We start from the raw sequence: 18,772 nt of genomic DNA, 5'->3' as shown, positions 1-18,772 counted from the left end.
CCGTCGACAACGAGGTCATTAGAGACGGAGCGCAAGCTCGGGGTGAGGGAAGGATGGGGAAGGAAATCGGCCGTGCCCTTTCAAAGGAACCATCCCGGCATTTGCCTGAAGCGACTTAGGGAAATCACGGAAAACCTAAATCAGGATGGCCGGAGACGGGATTGAACCGTCGTCCTCCCGAATGCGAGTCCAGTGTGCTAACCACTGCGCCACCTCGCTCGGTAAACAGAGCTTGGATGGCGTGTACAGGCACAGCTGCGCATGCAGCTTCAACACGATACCACAGTTCATCAAGAGTAGTGACTGGCGTATTGTGACGAGCCAGGTGCTCTGCCACCATTGACCAGACGTTTTCAATTGGTGAGAGATCTGGAGAATGTGCTGGCCAGGGCAGCAGCTGAACATTTTCTGTATCCAGAAAGGCCCGTACAGGACCTGCAACATGCGGTCGTGCATTATCCTGCTGAAATGTAGAGTTTTGCAGGGATCGAATGAAGGGTAGAGCCACGGGTTGTAACACATCTGAAATGTAACGTCCACTGTTCAAAGTGCCGTCAATGCGAACAAGAGGTGACCGAGACGTGTAACCAATGGCACCCCATACCATAACGCCGGGTGATACGCCAGTATGGCGATGACGAATACACGCTTCCAATGTGCGTTCACCGCGATGTCGCCAAACACGGACGCGACCATCATGGTGCTGTAAACAGAACCTGGATTCATCCGAAAAAATGACGTTTTGCCATTCGTGCACCCAGGTTCGTTGTTGAGTACACCATCGCAGGCACTCCTGTCTGTGATGCAGCGTCAAGGGTAACCGCAGCCATGGTTTCCGAGCTGATAGTCCATGCTGTTGCAAATGTCGTCGAACTGTTCGTACAGATGGTTGTTGTCTTGCAAGCGTCCCCATCTGTTGACTCAGGGATCGAGACGTGGCTGCACGATCCGTTACAGCCATGCGGATAAGATGCCTGTCATCTGGATTGCTAGTGATACGAGGCCGTTGAGATCCAGCACGGCGTTCCGTATTACCCTCCTGAACCCACCGATTCCATATTCTGCTAACAGTCATTGGATCTCGACCAACGCGAGCAGCAATGTCGCGGTACGATAAACCGCAATCGCGATTGGCTACAATCCGACCTTTATCAAAGTCGGAAACGCGATGGTACGCATTTCTCCTCCTTACACGAGGCATCACAACAACGTTTCACCACGCAACGCCGGTCAACTGCTGTTTGTACATGAGAAATCGGTTGGAAACTTTCCTCATGTCAGCACGTTGTAGGTGTCGCCACCGGCACCAACCTTGTGTGAACGCTCTGTGAAGCTGATCATTTGCATATCACAGCATCTCCTTCCTGTCGGTTAAATTTGGCGTCTGTAGCACGTCATCTTCGTGGTGTAGCAATTTTAATGGCCAGTACTGTAGTTCAGTGTGTTATAAGGACGGTTTCCCACGATTGATGGATTTACTAATCACAAACTAACTGATAAATTGAAACTTCCTGGCAGATTAAAACTGTGTTGATTTAGTAAAGTCGATGATGCCTACGTAGTTGAGCTACCTACATCAATACTGTCCTGGTAGTCTAAACATCCAAGATACGCAACACTAGAAACAGTACTTGAAGCTAAAAATGCTAAATTTATCTATTGGCCACTTATCTGTGAATGTTGTTACAATTTCTGGCTTTCTCGTACAATAATCTGGCTGTATGGTGAAAGCAATGTCAGGGATATTGCACTCCACAAAACTGGTGGAACGGTGCTGTTACGAATTCCGTGGGCAGGTTCGTTCTTCTCTACCCACACTACTTCAACACTGGCCACAGCAGCGTGGTGTACTTGTTCCGTAAGGTCTTGTCCATCTGTGGAGATGGTTTGGGAACAAGGCTGAGGAGCAGGTTCAGAAATGTGAGCCGCACAGCTGTCTTTACTCATGTGCAGTCGATGTGAGGCTGCGAAGTTAGCTTACTGTCCAGGGTGGCGGCTAGACACTGCAACGCCTTCACCCACGGTACAGCCATGATCCGAACGCTCGCTGGTGTTGAGACGTTGTGGAGAGGCTATAATGAATTCTACTCTGTAAATGATGAAAGTCTATGTGAATGCAGCTTGCCGCTAACTTGGTGTAATGTTTTGCCTGTACAGAGGTGTATCTGTCGCCTTTATTACTCTTTCACTCTCACACATAAATCGGTACAATAAAGTCAGGGCTTCGTGTTTTCTTATTAGGCTGATCCGTGAAAAGACAGACAAACAATTATGCTAATGGAGGATTCTGAGTAATTTCTCGAATTTCATTCACTCTCTCTCTCTCTCTCTGTCCTTTTCTGTGTACAGTTTAAATATATTAATTACGTGAAATCAGCCTAGTAGAATCTCTGGTGGAGCCCTTCGTCTTAATATTCAGCGGCTGGCTTGCTAGAAAAGATCTTTACATTTGTTATTATTATTAAGCGCTGCATTCAGTTGGGAAAATCGATCGTTTGAACAATTCGTTCAGTTTACGACAGATCTAAAATTTCAGATGTGGACGAAGCCTTTTTGGACGATTTCAAAAAACTCAGAGATTGCAGGCTCTCTTCGTCACAGCTGAAACTTCCCAATTAATTACAGGGCCCAGACAATCATCAATGATTCAGACAGAGAACTCATTCGTCATTCACTCTAGAATAAAATGGTCACAAACCTTATTTCTGAGGAAAATTGTATATTGAATCCATTTTCGTACATGTTCCGTTTTCTGTTGGTTCCAAGTCTCATGTAATTTTCTTTTACAGGTTTTTCTTTATCTATCACGCTAGCGGCACAAACTTACCTAGCTCGCTTTAGCGCGAAGAAGAGTAAATAAAATCTCCTTTAGCAATCCGACAATCTTCCAACCGATACTTCCGAAGCTGTTCCTTTCTCCCACTATAATAACCATGGAGCATACATTTCTGTACCTCTGTTGTTCCAAAGAATAAACGTACTAGAAAAATACTTTGGCGTCGACGAGCTGTCGGCGCATATATTACTAGAAAATCTGATCAGATACTTTTCAAACGTAAATAAATGTGGATGATTTGATTGACCATTATTAATTATTGCGTGGTAGAGGGTAATTTTCCGTGGGGAGATTACAATGCCCATCGCAGCGAGCGAAGTTTGTGAGCTCAATTTTGATTCACCGAACACACTTCGCGAGCTATCTATTAGCGTGGATAACCCGGAAGTGATGATTGTCAGTCCTCCGACTGAAAAGGAATATTATATTTGAGACAGACGAAGAAAAGAAATGTTGAAGACAGAAGAAATGAAGAGACCGGTACCGCGGCTGTATTGCTTTTACGTGCATCTAGGTGTTATATTTGCTGTGCACAACCAAGGAAGATGATCTGTCATGAACTGATGTCAGGGTCTACCCATTCGGGAACTTTCTTAAGCAGGGAAACCTTGGAAAACCTCTTAAGCCTAGACCCCCAGCCTACGGTATATAGAAGATAGGAAAGCCTATAGAAGAAAAAAAATATAATTTTGAAATAGATCTCTAAAGGAAAGACAGGGATCAATTTGTATCACGATTTGGAGAAGAGTGGTTTGTGCCTCTAGCAAAAAAAAACGTTTTACAATAAATAACGTGAATTCTCGTTTTACAATCTTGCTCCTGGTACAATATCTTGCGGTGCTAAACTCCCCCGGGTCTTGCATGTCCCCGACGTCCACATTTGTAGTCGGTCTTCTACGCGGCCCCCTCTGTAGTTGATCTTCTACGCGGCCCACAATGGGAAGAGTAGAAGGAACAGGGATACTCGAATTCACATGCAACATTCATTCCAAAAGAATTAGCAATGACCAAAAGGAAAACTCTTCCTGTAAGAGAACTGATTAGGTTGCACCGTCCAAGATTCTCCTTTTTGAAAGCAAAATCCTTATGGCTTCATGGATCCTTTTTGTTACGACGTACTTCAAGGAATTCAACCATTAACTAATGATGTTGCCAAAAGCATCATCCGATTTACTCCCTTTTGAATACTCCTTTTGACTTTGCCTCCCCACTTGTGCTTATAAGTCCAAAAGTTCTAACACATTTTCTATCACTGATTTGTTCTTCGTAATTTAAAGGATTCATGTAACTTACTATAGATTTTGGATTCAAATCATCGAATAATGGAAAGTGTAGTTCATTTTATACCAAGACATCATCTATATTTCCTCGATAAGTCATATAATTTAGCTATACTCAAAACTTTTTATTCTAAATACATATATTTCTTCGCTTGAGTGCTGAAATGTAAAAGTTATTAGCATTGAGGAATGCGGATTCGCTTCTTTCACTTACTCTCTGATTCATACGGTTTTCATCCATGCTCATATACAGAAATGGATTTTTTCACACAAAATTCCCAAACGAACACGAACCATTAAATTACTACTGAATCTATGAATATTACTTTCTTTAATCATTCATTAATAAATTAAAAACTCTTAACTTCTAATTATAACACCTATTCCTTCTAGAGTTCAACATGAATGAGTTTATCCTCGCTTTTGGTGCTAGTCTCTTACAAAGCATATCTGTATCGTCTATATCGATTTTAATTCTCGCGCCGACGTCAACTGTTTGGCGCGGGAAATTATCTTTGCGGCGTTAACCGTCACTCACGATTCACTACCACAACACATCCCTTCACACGTTTACACATGTAAGCGTTCACATGAGATTATATATGAATATTCACTCGGAACCTCTTTTGATTATTCCTCGTCATTTGCGGGAAACATTTCATTCTTCTTGATGGTCAGTTAGATCCTTAATCATTCTTGATGACATTAGCAATGCTAAAGTTCTATGTTCACCCAAACCACAGGTGAAGCCTATCTCCACTATCTTCTTTACAACACTCGATAATAATAGTTAGTCACTATTTCTATACTCTATGACACTGATTAACTATTTCAATTTAAAGGTTTCTATCACTACACACACACAGTTTATTATTATGTTTTTTACGAGCGTTCATTTCGCTTTTGGCACGACAAACAAAACTTGAGCCTTTAACCTCCAGAGAACAGGATAGAAAGTTCTACAATACGTTTCGTGCGGCTTAACGTAGAGATGGCATATGTATCCATTAATAACTCCTTGCCTTTCATCAAACACGTTTTCATACGCTAATAATAATTCTTTGAGCTGCTTCTTCTGCCCTTCAATAATGCAGTCGGATTCATTTAACTTCTCATACACTAATTGACCGAAATCTCCTTTGACTTGGAACTCATTATTTACGTGCTGTTTAGAATTTTGTGCAGTCCTGATTACTTGCACACCGATCCCACTATTATATTTTCTGGTAATGCTTTCCTTTTTCAACAAGTCCAACTCAATTTCTTGTTTATTTACATTTAACCAAATTTTTCCTGTTTTAAAATCTATTCTGCATCCGTATTGACGTAGGCTGTCGACTCCTATAATGCAGTCTACCACCAAATTTTTTACAACAAGGAATGTGCTTAATATTGCTACATTTCCGACTTCTACACTAAGTAGTGACTGCACTTTTACATTAGCCGATCTAGCCCCAACGGCGCCTATTATTCTGCAATTTTGAACTGGAAAAATTGGTACTCGTCTTATATTTCTGATCTTGAATAGAGCCTCCGAAATAACATTCGTGGTTGCAGCTGTGTCCAAAACCGCCACTATAGGTACAGTCTCCAAAATGACTTGAACTTCGGCTACTGCCACCTGTTCCTTCTCCTCATCTTGGAGTTCTAAGTCCTCGGTCAATTCATCTGCCAGTAATCGTCCATCATTATACGTTAGCATGGGTACACATATCCTGTTGCCCCTCAACCAATTGTTGACCGCTCCTCCGGGGCACGAGTGGGTCCTTACAAGTTTGTTGGATTTTGATTCGCCTGGTGGTTGACATCGTCCGTCACTTCGGTAATTACCGGTTGATTCGTAGATGTCCGTCCCCACTGATGTTGGTTATTTGAATCTATTCCCCCCGGTTGATTCCACTTTCTATTACTGTTATTGTTCCAGGCTTGCGGTCTGAAATTCCTTTCGTTCCCCCATACGGGATTGTATCGTTTCCCATTCCTGTTGTTCCTTGGATAGCCCCTCGCAAGACTATTGCCGGTATTATTATTGAGATTTTGAGGGGTTTCTCCACTATTTATCGATCTCTGTGCGTTCCCTTGCCTACCATTTGGCGGACGTTCTATCTCCCTATATTGGAATCTGTTGTTACGGGCTTTCTGGTTGCTCTCTTCTATAATGTCTATATGATCTAACGTCGTGAGGAACGACTCCAAGTCTTTATCGTTCCCGTACATTAATTGATTCCGGATGTTAGTTGGTAATCTTGCCTTAATTATGTTTATTATGTCTGGCAAAGGCATAGGTCTGTCCCAATATCTAGTTTTGTTTATATATTTTTCAAAATACTTCCTAAGGCTTCCTTTTGAAAAAGAGAAAGGCTCTGGGTAGAGCACCTCCTGCCTTAGGCGTTCCTGTACCCCTTCTGACCAGAACTTTGCTAAAAACGCTTTCTCAAAATCGTCATATGTCGAGCATACAGCAGTCATGTCCGAGGCCCAGATCGCCCCCGAACCTTGTATATACCCAGTCACGAAACTGATTTTCTGCCACTCCGACCAATTTCTGGGTAGCACTCCTCTAAAACTTCGGATAAAAACAATCGGATGGACCCCCCTTTTGTCAGTGTTAAAAATCTGGAATTGCCGATGCTTTATCATTTTTTCTTCGGCATGGCAAAGGCTTTCGTAATCTCCGTCAGACAAAACTTCACGCGAACAACTAGCTCGTGGCAATTTAATATTCGAGTTACTCACACAAGTCGGTATCGTGTGCGAATGTGCAGTAACTGGCTCTACAGACGCTGCCAACTTCTGCTGCTGGCCGGTATTCATTTGTTCTGAGCCTTGTTGTGAAACGCGTATCGACTCTTCTATCGTTTGTTTCCAATGCTCGAAATCAGCACCTAACTGCTGTCGCACTTCCTCAAGTCCTTTCGCAAACAAATTCTCTTCCTGTTTGCCGCATAGACTCTGGAATGCTGCTTTAACATTTTGCTCAACGTTTTCACACATTAGCCTTTTGTTTTCTAATGTGATTTCGGATAATTTACCCGTTAATACATTAATTTGGTGGTCTATAACGTCTTGACGTTCGGTCAGATGTTCAACACTTTCCTTTAGGTTCGTCTGCGTACGTGCCAATTCAGGAAGTTGCGCAATTGCACATGACATGGCATCTTGCTTTTGTACTAATTGCGGAACCATTTCCACCTGTTCCCGTACGGTGTCTATCTTAATAGCCACATACTCCTTCATTTCTACACGTACGCGGTGAATAGATTCCTCACATTGAGCTTTCACCAATTCTATTTGTGCAGTTAATTTTCGTTCCGTCTCTTCGGCCTGATCTTTAAGTTCCTTTGTCTTCGCCTCTATCCGTAACTGAGGCTAATTTCGTATTCAAATGATTTTGCCCTTCAGTAACTGAGGCTAATTTCGTATTCAAATGACTTTGCCCTTCAGTAACTGAGGCTAATTTCGTATTCATATTATTCATGGTCTCAGTTAACATCTGCATCTGCCTCATGATAATAACCAATGGATCTAATCCATGTTGCGTACTTGCTGTTACATCTCCAGCCGTGTCTACCGGGCGTTCTATTGCACTATCTATAGCGATCGGTTCTACAACACTTCTTACTACCTCATTATCATCAGTGCTAACAGCTGAAGGCTGTTACGTGTTGCTCCGCTCTGCTTGACTCATCTTTAACATTGCCCTAGTTAAAACCATATAAATGTTCTACAGTCAATATGTATATATCTCCCTTCACACAAGAATACTTCTGTGGCTACTTTCTTATTGTACTTATACAGGTAAATGCAACTAGGGCAGGTCAATCAATCCACATCTGGCATGAATACAATAAGTAAATGTTCAAATCTACGTCTACTTCATCAATACTAGCAAGCTTTCATAAAAAAATTATAGATCTGGCCTTTTAATTCTGCGCCCAGCGTGCTGCTTTTATTTGTAGATGGACTTTATATGACTGCGAGTATTTCTTCTCTTTTCCAAGTTAAGTTGTCTCGTCGTAGTTCACATGAAACAGAGAACAAAATTATTTTAACAACGTCCAAAAACGTGTCCTGTCACGGATTGGCTATTATAATGAATTCTTTACTCTGCTTTTGTAAATGATGAAAGTCTATGTGAATGCAGCTTGCCGCTAACTTGGTGTAATGTTTTGTCTGTACAGAGGTGTATCTGTCGCCTTTATTACTCTTTCACTCTCACACATAAATCGGTACAATAAAGTCAGGGCTTCGTGTTTTCTTATTAGGCTGATCCGTGAAAAGACAGACAAACAATTATGCTAATGGAGGATTCTGAGTAATTTCTCGAATTTCATTCACTCTCTCTCTCTCTCTCTGTCCTTTATCTGTGTACAGTTTAAATATATTAATTACGTGAAATCAGCCTAGTAGAATCTCTGGTGGAGCCCTTCGTCTTAATATTCAGCGGCTGGCTTGCTAGAAAAGATCTTTACATTTGTTATTATTATTAAGCGCTGCATTCAGTTGGGAAAATCGATCGTTTGAACAATTCGTTCAGTTTACGACAGATCTAAAATTTCAGATGTGGACGAAGCCTTTTTGGACGATTTCAAAAAACTCAGAGATTGCAGGCTCTCTTCGTCACAGCTGAAACTTCCCAATTAATTACAGGGCCCAGACAATCATCAATGATTCAGACAGAGAACTCATTCGTCATTCACTCTAGAATAAAATGGTCACAAACCTTATTTCTGAGGAAAATTGTATATTGAATCCATTTTCGTACATGTTCCGTTTTCTGTTGGTTCCAAGTCTCATGTAATTTTCTTTTACAGGTTTTTCTTTATCTATCACGCTAGCGGCACAAACTTTCCTAGCTCGCTTTAGCGCGAAGAAGAGTAAATAAAATCTCCTTTAGCAATCCGACAATCTTCCAACCGATACTTCCGAAGCTGTTCCTTTCTCCCACTATAATAACCATGGAGCATACATTTCTGTACTTCTGTTGTTCCAAAGAATAAACGTACTAGAAAAATACCTTGGCGTCGACGAGCTGTCGGCGCATATATTACTAGAAAATCTGATCAGATACTTTTCAAACGTAAATAAATGTGGATGATTTGATTGACCATTATTAATTATTGCGTGGTAGAGGGTAATTTTCCGTGGGGAGATAACAAGGCCTCTAATTTAATACAGTACACTGGCGCAAGGTCTGGTGATCATTAACTTGCACCATTAGTATTTCTTCCTCCAATAGGTCCGTCTACAGATGGATTCGTTGGTGGATAAGTCCTGGTAAAGCTGCTAGTGTAGTGGACCACCAGCAGTTGGCACATGGTTATGGAGCCTACAGTGACACGCCGTAGTACAAAACAAAGCAGAGGAAGAGGCATATGACATTGTTGGCTGGACGACGCTGAGGGTTGGCTTCAGCTGCCTATTCGGAAAAGGTTTTTGGTTTCATCACACAATGGTCCTCTTCCTTGTAGAGTGTGAGAAATTTGTCTTAAGTAGGTATTGATGGTAGGTGACTCGTTTTAGCAAACGGCGCGCGGGCCGTCGACCGCGTTTTACTTTTTATCAAATGGCTCTGAGCACCATGGGACTTAACATCTGAGGTCATCACTCCTGTAGACTTAGAACTACTTAAACCTAACTAACCTAAGGACATCACGCACACCCATGCCCGAGACAGGATTCGAACCTGCGACCGTAGCAGCAACACGGTTCCGGACTGAAGCGCCTAGAACCGCTCGGCCACAGGGGCCGGCCTTACTTTTTATCCATCGCAGCGATATGTCGAAGGACATATAATCTTTAGTTCAGGACCTCCGTTTCTCTAGGCGTATTTTATAGACCTTTCTCCATGCCCCTGTTTTTAGCTGTCTTCTCTTCCCTCCATTGCGATTAACATGTAATCGTCTTTAACTCCTCTCTTTGTCTTCGTGTTCTACAGTTCTGACATCGACGCGTATGACTCTAGTTATTTTTGGGCCGAAAACAAAACAAAACAACCTGTAAAGGGTATGTGTATAGTACGGTGTAGTGTCATGATAAGTGAAAGGAACGGATGAAAACTGATCTCGCCGCATAACCTATTCGTTCTGAACTGCATCAGTGGGGGCTAAACGTTCCCTTGCAATGAATGGATCGTCATCAACAGTGTCACATGCGATCATTCTGTGAGACACTCTGAAGAGATATTCAGTTTAATCCAGGACATCGGCGCGAAGTCTAGATAATTTACACCACCGCCTTAGCTCTCATTGCCAACCTAATTCTGGCAGTGAGAATAAGGACGAACTCATTGGTGGATGTGTCCCAATAAAGAAAGCGACTAATGTTGTGGACCACAACCAGAATGCGCTTTTGAAGACTCCAGCGACACACTATAAAAAAGAAAAAAAGAAAGAGGCTATGAAATCGTTGGCTGGCAGACAATGAGGAGTAGCCCGAGCAGCGTATTTGGAACATATTTTCTGTCTCCTCAATAGCATCTTTTCTTGTGGAGTGTGAGAATTGTATCTTAAATGTATCTAATGAGTGTAGGTAACTGCAATGGCCTTCTGTGTGTAGTATGGTGTCATGTTTGTGTCATATGACGACGAGGGAAAGACAAACGAGTAACCTGGTGGCAATAACTCCTATAGTCTAGCAGTTAGGAGGCCATTAAGTTTAACGTTGTCTTCCGACGAGAGCAGCGCCATCAACAGTGTCACTTACTGTAACTCCATGAGACACTGTAGAAGGGTTTACGGTTTAATCCAGGAGCTTGCCAAAATGTTTGGGTTGTTGTTGTTGTTGTAGTCTTCAGTCTGATACTGGTTTGATGGAGCTCTCCATGCTACTCTATCCTGTGCAAGCTGCTTCATCTCCCAGTACCTACTGCAGCCTACATCCTTCTGAATCTGCTTAGTGTATTCACCTCTTGGTCTCCCTCTACGATTTTTACCCTCCACGATGCCCTCCAATACTAAATTGGTGATCCCTTGATGCGTCAGAACATGTCCTACCAGCCGATCCCTTCTTCTAGTCAAGTTGTGCCACAAACTCCCCTTCTCCCCAGTTCTATTCAATACCTCCTCATTAGTTATGTGATCTACCCATTCTTCTGTAGCACCACACTTCGAAAGCTTCTATTCTCTTCTTGTCCAAACTACTTATCGTGCACGTTTCACTTCCATACGTGGCTATACTCCATACAAGTACTTTCAGAAACGACTTCCTCACACTTAAATCTATACTCGATGTTAACAAATTTCTCTTCTTCAGAAACGCTTTCCTTGCCATTGCCAGTGTACATTTTATATCCTCTCTACTTCGACCATCATAAGTTATTTTGCTCCCCAAATATCAAACTCCTTTACTACTTTAACCATACAGTAAAGCTGCATGACCTAGGGAAAAATTACGACTGTAGCTTCCCCTTGCTTTCAGCCGTTCGCAGTACCAGCACAGCACGGCCGGTTTGGTTAGTGTTACAAGGCCAGATCAGTCAATCATCCGGACTGTTGCCCCAGCAACTATGTTTGGGTATCAAGAGCGATATAACGTCTACCTTCCTGTACTCCCTTTGCAGACCTGACGTTATGGTGGAGACCTCTGCCATCGCCATGAGTAGCGCCCGCTATCCCCGAGTCGAACTCCTCTGTGCAGGAGTGAGTTAGTGACCTCGGCTATTGACATTGGCCACGCTACAGAAAGACGTTGTTGGGGACTCTGACTTGCTGTGGAACTTTCAGTTAAAGAGTACAGTGCACAACACATTAAAAGTACCACTTTTTCGATACTCCGTAATTATCTCCCATTGCATTGTGTAAGCCTGAAACTTGGCTGAAAGTACCTACAACATTCCCCTGTAATGATCCAGAACTATGTCGCCCTGTGACGTCACCATCGGGGTCGGACGTTCTAGACCAGCAACCCTACTGACCGCGATCGCACCCCTTTGGAGTACAGTACGACCACAATTTTTGCTCTAGTGTGCAGTTAGGAACCACGAGGGATCGTTCAGAGCCATTCAACAAAATGTGAATGGGATTCAAAACAGCTTATACTTTTTCAGCTGTCCTGTTCCCGCCCTCCTGAGCATAATCACAGAGGGGCGGGACGTCGACACAAGTGTGAATAAAATGGCAAAGGGTTCCCCAAATACCCACCAGTTTGGCAACACTTTCAGTGCCACCTGGTCACCTTTGTTGATCACTTGTAAAAATTTACCTACAGAGAAAGACGCTGTGACGAGAGACCCAGGCTCCTGCAGGTAGGCTACACTGCTGCTCTTGGGCCTGCTAGTACGCATGCGGATTCGGAAGGTTGTCTAAGGATTGCCTCGGCCACCCGCCTGGTCGTCAATGTTGGACATCGCGGTTTTGCTATTCATCGCAGAGGTGTCATAAGAAGGGGTGAAATGTGGGTAAGAGAGGGTGTGACGATCTTCCTATCGTGCGACACGTCCACGGTGGCACAGGTCAAAGTCTGGTGCAATTTCGAGCCAGTGTGATATAATTAACCCACCTTACACCAGTGACAAATTTCTGGCCTCTGGCCTTTTTTTCCGCATATATCGACACCATGCTGTCTGAAGCGTCGCTGAAACCGAGGGTGACGTCGCAGGGCGCCACACTTCTGCACCGCTACAGGGGAAGATTGTAGGCACCCTTCACCAAAATCTGGAACTTCTGCGTCGCAATGGAAGGCAATTACTGCGTCTCGAAAAGTGATCCTTTAATAGTAGTATTGTATTGCGCAATCTACACTTACGAGGTGCGACAATAAAGTAATGAGACTGATGTGAAAAGAAAAGTTGCTTATCGTTTTAGTCAAGTTTAGTGTTGTCTCCTTCAAAGTAGTTCCCTTCTGATTGCACACACTTTTTCCAGCGCTTCTGCCATTGATGGTAACATTTCTGGAACTCATCTTCTGTAATATCGTCCAAGACCCCCGTCACAGCTTTTTGGACATTTTGTGTTGTTTGAAAAAGGTGTCCCTTGACCTCCGTTTTGACTGTTGGAAATAGAAAAAAGGCGCACGGAGCGATATCTGGTGAATAAGGTGGCTGTGGTAGTACTGAAATTTGTTTTGAGGTTAAAAATTGCTGTACTGACAGAGCAGTGTGGGATGCAGAATCCAATTATCAGCAATGTTGGCACGGACATGAAGAACTCTTTTACGAAGTTTTTCTAAAATTTCTTTGTAGTAATTTTGGTTAACTTTTTGTCCACGAGGCACCCACTCTTTATGAACAGTTCCCTTGGAATCAAAGAAGCATACAAGCATACATTTGATTTTTGACTTTGACATGCGAGCTTTTTTTGGTCTGTGTGATCCCTTTGAGCACTATTGAGAACTTTGGCGTTTTGTCTCTCGATCATACTGAAAACACCAACTTTCATCACCAGTGATAACACGTCTCAACAATTCTGGATTGATTTCCGTTTGCTCTAACAGATCGGCTGCCACATTTTTCCGTGTTTCTCGCTGTTGTGGCGTGAGAGTTTTGGGGACCATTTTTGCACAAATCTTTCTCATACCAAGATCTTCAGTTATTATTAGATGAACCGTTTGTCGATTGATGTTCGGTTCTTCTGCAATCATTTTCACGGATAATCTCCGATCAGATCGTACGAGTTCACGCACCCTGGCCAAGTTGACATCCGTCCATGAGGTTAATGGTCGTCCACTGCGGTCTTCATCTTTCTTCGTCTTCAACATTCGTTCTGCCTTCACTAAACATTTTGTGCCAACGAAAAAGCTCTTGACATAATCTCCTCTCCAAAAGCCTTCTGAAGCATACCGTACGTTGTCGTCGCGTTTTCACCCAATTTAACGCAAAAAGAAATGGCATACCATTGCGCAATATTATGCGGTTCCATTTGCGTGACGACAGACACAAACACGTGTTAACTTATTACTGCACAACTCACGACTGAGCAGTTACATCGTTGTGCCGCTTGGAATAGAAGCAGCTTATGGACCAAGGTCAAAGATATTGTGCCTACACAAGCCTGCAGGGTTGCCACATTTTGCAAAGAAAATCAGTCTCATTACTTTATTGTCGCACCTTGTAAAAAACACGCGCGCGCGCGAGAGAGAGAGAGAGAGAGAGAGAGAAAAGAAGTAGACGCACCACGAAGATATTATCCGACGAATGGGACGGAAATCGGTAGATGTGATTTAAATGCACAGACAAACAAATGATTACAATTTCACAAAAATTGGATGATTTATTCAAGAAAGAGAGCTTCATAAATTGAGGAAGTCAACAATGCGTTACGCAAGCAGTTATTCGTCTCGACATTGACTGACAGAGATTCTGGATGTCTTCCCGAGAGATAACGCGCCAAATTCTGTCCAATTGTCGCGTTATATAGTCAAAATCCCGAACTGGTTGGAGGGCGGTGCCCATAATGCTCCTGGTATGAAAGGAAATGTCTCACCAGATCATCACACCTGGTTACCGGGCCGTATGGGAGATGACAGTCAGGTTGATATCTCACTGCTGTCCAGGGTATCTCCAGACACGTCTTCGCTGGTGATTGGGGCTCAGTTCAAAGCGGCACTCATCACTGAAAATAATTCAACTCCAATCAAGATTCCAGGCCGAAGAGAGTGAGGAGATGCCCCGACTATCGCCTGCCGTACTGCCTGAGGACCAGGATTGATGGTCTCGGCTGTCTCGCGTCCGTCGGCCGTCGTAATTTAATTTATTATTTACTACAGAAATTGATTCGTAATGGTGATTGTTGCCGCCTTACGTGGTGGGCCTAAATCAAAATGATATTTCATTCAATTTTGATTTACAATTAAATGCTTTTGTGAAGTTCTCTTTTTTAACAATATTAATCTTCAGTGGAAATTATTTGTTACGTTAATGAACGTTAGCACAACTTGACCAGAAGAAGGGATCGGTTGGTAGGACATGTTCTGAGGCATCAAGGGATCACCAATTTAGTATTGGAGGGCAGCGTGGAGGGTAAAAATCGTAGGGGGAGACCAAGAGATGAATACACTAAGCATATTCAGAAGGATGTAGGTTGCAGTAGGTACTGGGAGATGAAGAAGCTTGCACAGGATAGAGTAACATGGAGAGCTGCATCAAACCAGTCTCAGGACTGAAGACCACAACAACAACAACAAATGAACGTTAGACTCGCTGAATCTTAAAACATGAGAATAGAAGTTGGACAATGGAATAAACTTTTCATATTAATTTCCTCGGCTAGTCAGTTCACTTTAAAGCAAAAAATCTTTAGTTATTAATTACAATTGCGGCCCCCACACGCGCGAGAGTATTTTTTCTTACCTCCGTTAACCATTGCATTGTAGTCGTAGTCCTGGCTCTGGTTCTCGGCTGTTGTACTGAAATAAGAATCTTAAAGCTACGTGCTTTCTGCAACGTCGGGCAGCTGTGGAGAGAAATGTATATTAGGATAATAGCGGGCGAGTTTTTCGCTTCCGCTAATTTTTACAAGTTAATATCGCCACGTAATGGCGTCGTTGGCTGCATCGGCCGCTGCGATTGTTGCACTGTAAATTACTTGAATGCAGGTTAATTCAAGGAAGGCGGACATGAAATCGGGATCATCTCTTACAAATTAAAAGTGAACAATATTATTAAATCAATATATTATCTGCATAATTAGTACAAATATGCTTACATTTGCCAGCACTCGCAAGATGTCCGTCTACACGCAACCAGGACAAGAGAAGAAGTGAAAACGACTAAAAAATTAACAAAAGAGGCTATCCTGTCGTCTCTTTAGATAATTTTCTTATATTTCTTTGCCCTAGAAACTTACACAGAGAAATTATTATAACACGGTTACATGAGAAAAATGTATGTTCTCCTGAGCGGCTGGTGTTCACTTATTATTCAATTTTTAAATGTCTCTTCTTTATAAATACTGTTTTTTAAGTCTTTTCTTAGTGTTTCACTGGGGACGGTATAGCTGCTATTTTCTTTCATAGCAGGACCCCTTTGCTTCTCATCCACGGCACCCTTACCTTTCGACGATATTCTACGCTTCCTTTTGTTGCCCTTCATTACAAGCCGTCCTCGGCTTACATTTTAGTAAGGTAATACCAGGTCGCACAAGGCTAAAGTTTCTACTGCACCTCTTCGTGTTTGCCAAACGCTATCTCTGCCCAGCAAGGTCACCGATCTCTCCTCAATCGAGAACGTTCGGAGCATTATGGGTACGGCTCTCCAACCAGCTCAGGATTTTGACTATCTAACGCGACAATTGGACAGAATTTGGCATGATGTGCCTCGGGAAGACAGCAAGCATCTGTCAGTAAACGCCAAGAAGAAGAACTGTTTGCAGAAGGGACAGAAGTGGACCAACGCGTTATTGACTTGCTCAGTTTGTGAAGCGCTTTCTCTTGAATAAATCATCCAGTTTTTGTGAAATTGCAGTCATTTGTTTGCCTGTACGTCTACGTCACACCTACGATATCCGTCGCATTCAGAAAATTCCTTCGTGGTGCCTGTTTTTTTTTTTTTTTTTTTTTTTGTCACAGTGTATTTGGACTATCACTGTGTCGCTAATAGCTTTCGTCTGTGGATAGTTTGGCTTGCAACTTCCCTCCCTGAAGTACCTCGCCTCCATGGCTACGTTTGTAGTAATGTTGAATGTTATTGAAGTTTCATTATACTCAACGACCATCAACATATCAATCAGCATTAATAGATTCGCGGGCCCGTTGTAAAGGAATTATATAAAATTTTTTGTGAATATATAGACACCAGTTCAACTACCAGAGATTAACGCGTAAAGCATTTGCTGAACAAAAGAAGCTTTACGCTCTTCGTTTTGCCGCGCGGGATTAGCCGAGCGGTCTCAGGCGCTGCAGTCATGGACTGTGCGGCTGATCCCAGCGGAGGTTCGAGTCCTCCCTCAGGCATGGGTGTGTGTGTTTGTCCTTAGAATAATTTAGGTTAAGTAGTGTGTAAGCTTAGGGACTGATGACCTTAGCAGTTAAGTCCCATAAGATTTCACACATTTGAACATTTTTTGAGTTCTTTGTTTATTAGTCTTAGAATAAGTTACCTTTCGCTGTTGTCCTGTCCTAGTGTTAAGACGTGTTGTGCCTTTTATTACTGATAAAATTGGGTTAATTAATGAAAGTGATTTTGAAGCAGAGCGATTTCGTCTTTTGTGATACCATGGGCCCCAGCTCCTGAAATTCTTGAAAATTATTACTATTATTTTAATTTTACGCAGAGAATTTAGATGGAGGCGACGATCTTCACGGTGACGTTGCTCAACAATAGAGGTACGTAAATGTGTTCATCTTTTTCCTTTCGTGGCCGCTACCGTCAATTTCAATATATTTGCCGCAACATCCAGAACCTGCAGTCTTTCTTTTCATTCAGTTTCGAAGTCCACGCATTATGTTCTAAGATGAATAAATGCATTTAACTGTAATTCTTTTTATCCAGGCCACTGGGGTATGATTACACTCAAGATGTATGTGCCTCTATCCCGTTCGTATGTTCGCATACATTTGAGTATGTACAAGCGTAACTATATTTCCTACATAGTACTAACGCTTTTTTTTTTTTTTTGACCACTCATTCGCGAATGTACGTGCCCTCTTATTTGATGTAGTCAGTCGACCATATTCTTTAATAACATTATTTGTAATATTCAGTGGCTTTGTTTCCACAATTGATCTTTGCCTGTGTCTAAACAATGCTTCACGCGAAATATTTATCACGCGACATCCACAATAACTTTTATTTCAAAATTTCGACGACCGACTGAATAAAGATTTTTCTAACAACAACAATAGCAAAACGTAATAATATAAGAGGACGCGTTACACCGTGTACTGTTTTTTTCTGAAGCCACAGTTTACGGGTGTAACGGAGGAGATACTGGACCTGCTGATATTGTTTTCAGCGACGCAGTATGCCGGCAGCGTTACCATTTCATGAAGCAGCAGCACCGGAAGCAGTTCTGCAAGGAGGTGCGCAGGATGGAGATGCTGCAGTCGACGGCGCTGGACGGCGTGCGGCTGCACATGGTCTTCTGCAACTGCTTCTCGTACCCAGAGCCCAAGAAGGTGGTCAGCCCGCTCACCTCCAAGGAGCGCCTGCGCCTCGAGGACATCATGAAGCAGCGCAAGGGCTTCTTCTGCTAGCAAACTGCGTTTCCGGCCGACACCGAAATCAACTCTCATCCACAATTAAAAGGAGAATGTCACTAGAGTAAATAAAACTCAGTATCAGAAGCAAATAATAAAAGTGAGTCTCATGTAATGGCCATTTCTCGCAGCGTCTACGAGAGGCCTTCAATAAGTAATGCAACACATTCTTTTCTAGGACAACTTCGGTTCAAAAAGACTGAATTTGTTGTGGGACATCGTGGAATATTCCTACTTCAGTCCCTAAAGTTTCGTGAAGTTACGCTAGGTGGCGGCGTCATACGTAGCTTTCAAAATGGCATATGTAAAGGAGGTGCGCTCCAACGAGAGAGCTGTCACTGAGTTTCTTCTGCTGGAAAACCAGAGCATCGCAGATATTCGTATGAGCTTGCAGAATGTCTACGGAGACCTGGAAGCGAACAAAAGCACGGTGAGATGTCGGGCGAGGCGCCTGTCATCATCGTATAATAATATTAATAATTGATAATAATTAAATAATCAATCAAAAGGAAATCTACTAAAT

The 18,772-nt window shown here is 42.7% G+C and overlaps 1 protein-coding gene across 1 annotated transcript in view; it reads left to right on the top strand.

The window, feature by feature from the left end:
• The window catches only part of LOC126455493 (uncharacterized), a 57,564-nt gene extending 39,256 nt beyond the window's left edge, over window positions 1-18,308 (top strand). Inside the window, exon 2 of the mRNA XM_050091244.1 lies at window positions 18,006-18,308. Coding sequence (XP_049947201.1) covers window positions 18,006-18,246 — 241 coding nt within the window. The 3' untranslated portion in view covers window positions 18,247-18,308. The remainder of the gene's footprint in view (window positions 1-18,005) is intronic.
• The last annotated feature ends 464 nt before the right edge of the window (window positions 18,309-18,772 follow it).

This window comes from Schistocerca serialis, chromosome 2, assembly GCF_023864345.2.
Source record: "Schistocerca serialis cubense isolate TAMUIC-IGC-003099 chromosome 2, iqSchSeri2.2, whole genome shotgun sequence".
NCBI lineage: Eukaryota > Metazoa > Arthropoda > Insecta > Orthoptera > Acrididae > Schistocerca > Schistocerca serialis.
Note: the sequence above shows the minus strand (reverse complement) of the source record. Positions and strands in the feature narration are given on the sequence as shown.